Genomic DNA, 2,493 nt, shown 5'->3' on the forward strand with positions numbered 1-2,493 from the left:
CCTCCAGCCCCAGCTCAGGGCAGGGCTGAGAGACAGGCCAGGGATGTCCCGGAGCTCCTAGCCTCGTCAGTGCCATCACCCCTCCCTGGCTCCTGAGTGCCTGGGGAAGCGATGTGGGGGAGAGCCCCATAGGGAGCTGGGGGCGCAGTCCTGGGACCCCACCAGTCTCCCTTCCAAAGGTAGGAGGAGAGCCAGGGCAGGCCCACAGCCCCCCAGGACAGCTGACAGCTGCTCGGGGCGGGTCTTAGCAGTCAAGCCGCTCTCAGATTCTGCTTCTCTCTGTCTGTCTGTCTGTCTGTCTCCCTCTGCAGGAGCCGGGCCCCTTCTCCTCTTGCTTCCTATCTGTCCGCTCCTGCTCCTCCTCTCCCCCTCAAAACCTGCCTTTGCTGCTTCTGCCCTCACCTGCTCTGGGGCCATGGGAGCACTGCTGGGACTCCTGGCGCTGCTGCTGTGGGGCACTGGGGCCGAGGGCCCAGCCAAGAAGGTGCTGACGCTGGAGGGGGACCTGGTGCTGGGCGGGCTGTTCCCCGTGCACCAGAAGGGCGGCCCGGCCGAGGAGTGCGGGCCCGTCAACGAGCACCGCGGCATCCAGCGCCTGGAGGCCATGCTGTTCGCGCTGGACCGCATCAACCGCGACCCGCGCCTGCTTCCGGGCGTGCGCCTGGGCGCGCACATACTGGACACCTGCTCCAAGGACACGTACGCCCTGGAGCAGGCCCTGGACTTCGTGCGCGCCTCGCTCAGCCGGGGCGCCGACGGCTCACGCCACGTCTGCCCCGACGGCTCCTATGCCACCAACGACGATGCTCCCACTGCCATCACCGGTGTCATCGGCGGCTCCTACAGTGACGTCTCCATCCAGGTACTGGGGGCGGGAGGTTCTCAAACTGAGGCTGGAGACAGATTCCCACTGAGCAGGCCTCGGGGCTGCCCTGCCCTGCCCTGGAGGAGGAACTAGAAGCTTCCTGGGAGTGGCTTTTTACGGGGGACTGAGAAAGTGCCCCGTCACATGGGGGGGGCCCAGTTTTAGAGATTGTGCAGGGAAAACATCACACTCCCATCACCCACCCACCCCACACACACACCTGAGGTGAAACAGCCCTGAGGAGGCAATGGCCAGGCCTCTGGAGTCAGAGCTCCAGGTTTGAATCCCGGCTCCCCCCACCCCCCACCCCACTCACTGCGTGACTCTGGGTACCACTTCACTGTCCTGTGCCTCAGTTTCCCCCTTATAAAGCGGGACTCACAGGGGATAGGGTTGTGGTGGGCATTTAATGAAGTAATACATGCCCAGCATGTATCAGGGGGCTGGCGGGTCAGAAGGGCACAGTCAGTACTGGCTGTTATGATTATTAATCCATTTCATAGGTGAGGAAACAGACTGAAGAGAGGCAGCCATACGCCAAGGCCCTCGCAACGTGGAGATGTCAACCTGGGGCTCTCAGCCAAGGGCCTGGGATCTGTTAGCTCATCTCTCCACAGATTGGAAAGGGGTGGGAGATAGAAGCCAGGAGCAGCCCCGAGGAGCGAAACGGGCGGGAGAGAAGCAGAATGTGTGGGGGTGGGGAGGGTCCCCTGGTCTCCTGGGCCTCCTCCTGCAGACCCTGAGCTTCTCCTGCTCTCACCTGCCCCCCCCCTCCCCAGGTCCTTGGCGAGACGGCACTGTCAGGACAGGTCCAAGCTGCCGGGGTGGGCGAGGAGCTGTGGGGCAGCCGGCGGTGCCCAGGGGAGACCCACCCGTGGGCTCTCAGGGCCATGGTGGCCCTCGGATCTGGGTCTTCCTTCCTGGGAAGCCTCTTCCTTCTTTCCCCATCATCCCACCCGGATTGACTCTGGGAAGGTTAACTGCCCAGACAGGTAGAGGGCGTCAGAGCCCTGAGCATCCCCGATACCATCTGGCGCCTTCCTCCTCCCTGTGCAGCCAAGCTCCAACCTCTCCCCGCCCACAGCTTGGGCCTTCCCTTGGCTCCCACTTTTGCGACTGCCATGTGTCTGAGGGGGGCAGCGGAGGAGCTCAGGGGTGGCTCGGGGCCCTGGGCTCGGCCTGGGTCTTCCCTCTCCCCGTCCCCGGTTGGGGGCGCCACGGCACCCAGGATCCGGGTCTTTGGGGAGAGGGTGACCTCACGGCTGACCACGTGAACACTTGGTCCCGAGGTCGGAGAGCTGCGGGAACACCCCTGCCTCTGACCTTTGCCCTCTCCGCCCCCCCCCCCCAGGTGGCCAACCTCCTGCGGCTGTTTCAGATCCCGCAGATCAGCTACGCGTCCACCAGTGCCAAGCTGAGCGACAAGTCCCGCTACGACTACTTTGCCCGCACGGTGCCCCCCGACTTCTTCCAGGCTAAGGCCATGGCCGAGATCCTTCGCTTCTTCAACTGGACCTACGTGTCCACCGTGGCGTCCGAGGGCGACTACGGCGAGACGGGCATCGAGGCCTTCGAGCTGGAGGCCCGCGCCCGCAACATCTGCGTGGCCACCTCGGAGAAGGTGGGCC

At 64.6% G+C, this 2,493-nt stretch overlaps 1 protein-coding gene across 1 annotated transcript in view; it reads left to right on the top strand.

The window, feature by feature from the left end:
- Positions 1-267: 267 nt before the first annotated feature.
- GRM2 (glutamate receptor, metabotropic 2) overlaps positions 268-2,493 on the top strand; it is a 6,332-nt gene continuing 4,106 nt past the window's right edge. The window contains exons 1-2 of the mRNA XM_015568296.1: positions 268-862; positions 2,217-2,486. Coding sequence (XP_015423782.1) covers positions 416-862; positions 2,217-2,486 — 717 coding nt within the window. The 5' untranslated portion in view covers positions 268-415. The remainder of the gene's footprint in view (positions 863-2,216; positions 2,487-2,493) is intronic.

This window comes from Myotis davidii, unplaced genomic scaffold, assembly GCF_000327345.1.
Source record: "Myotis davidii unplaced genomic scaffold, ASM32734v1 scaffold663, whole genome shotgun sequence".
Lineage (NCBI taxonomy): Eukaryota > Metazoa > Chordata > Mammalia > Chiroptera > Vespertilionidae > Myotis > Myotis davidii.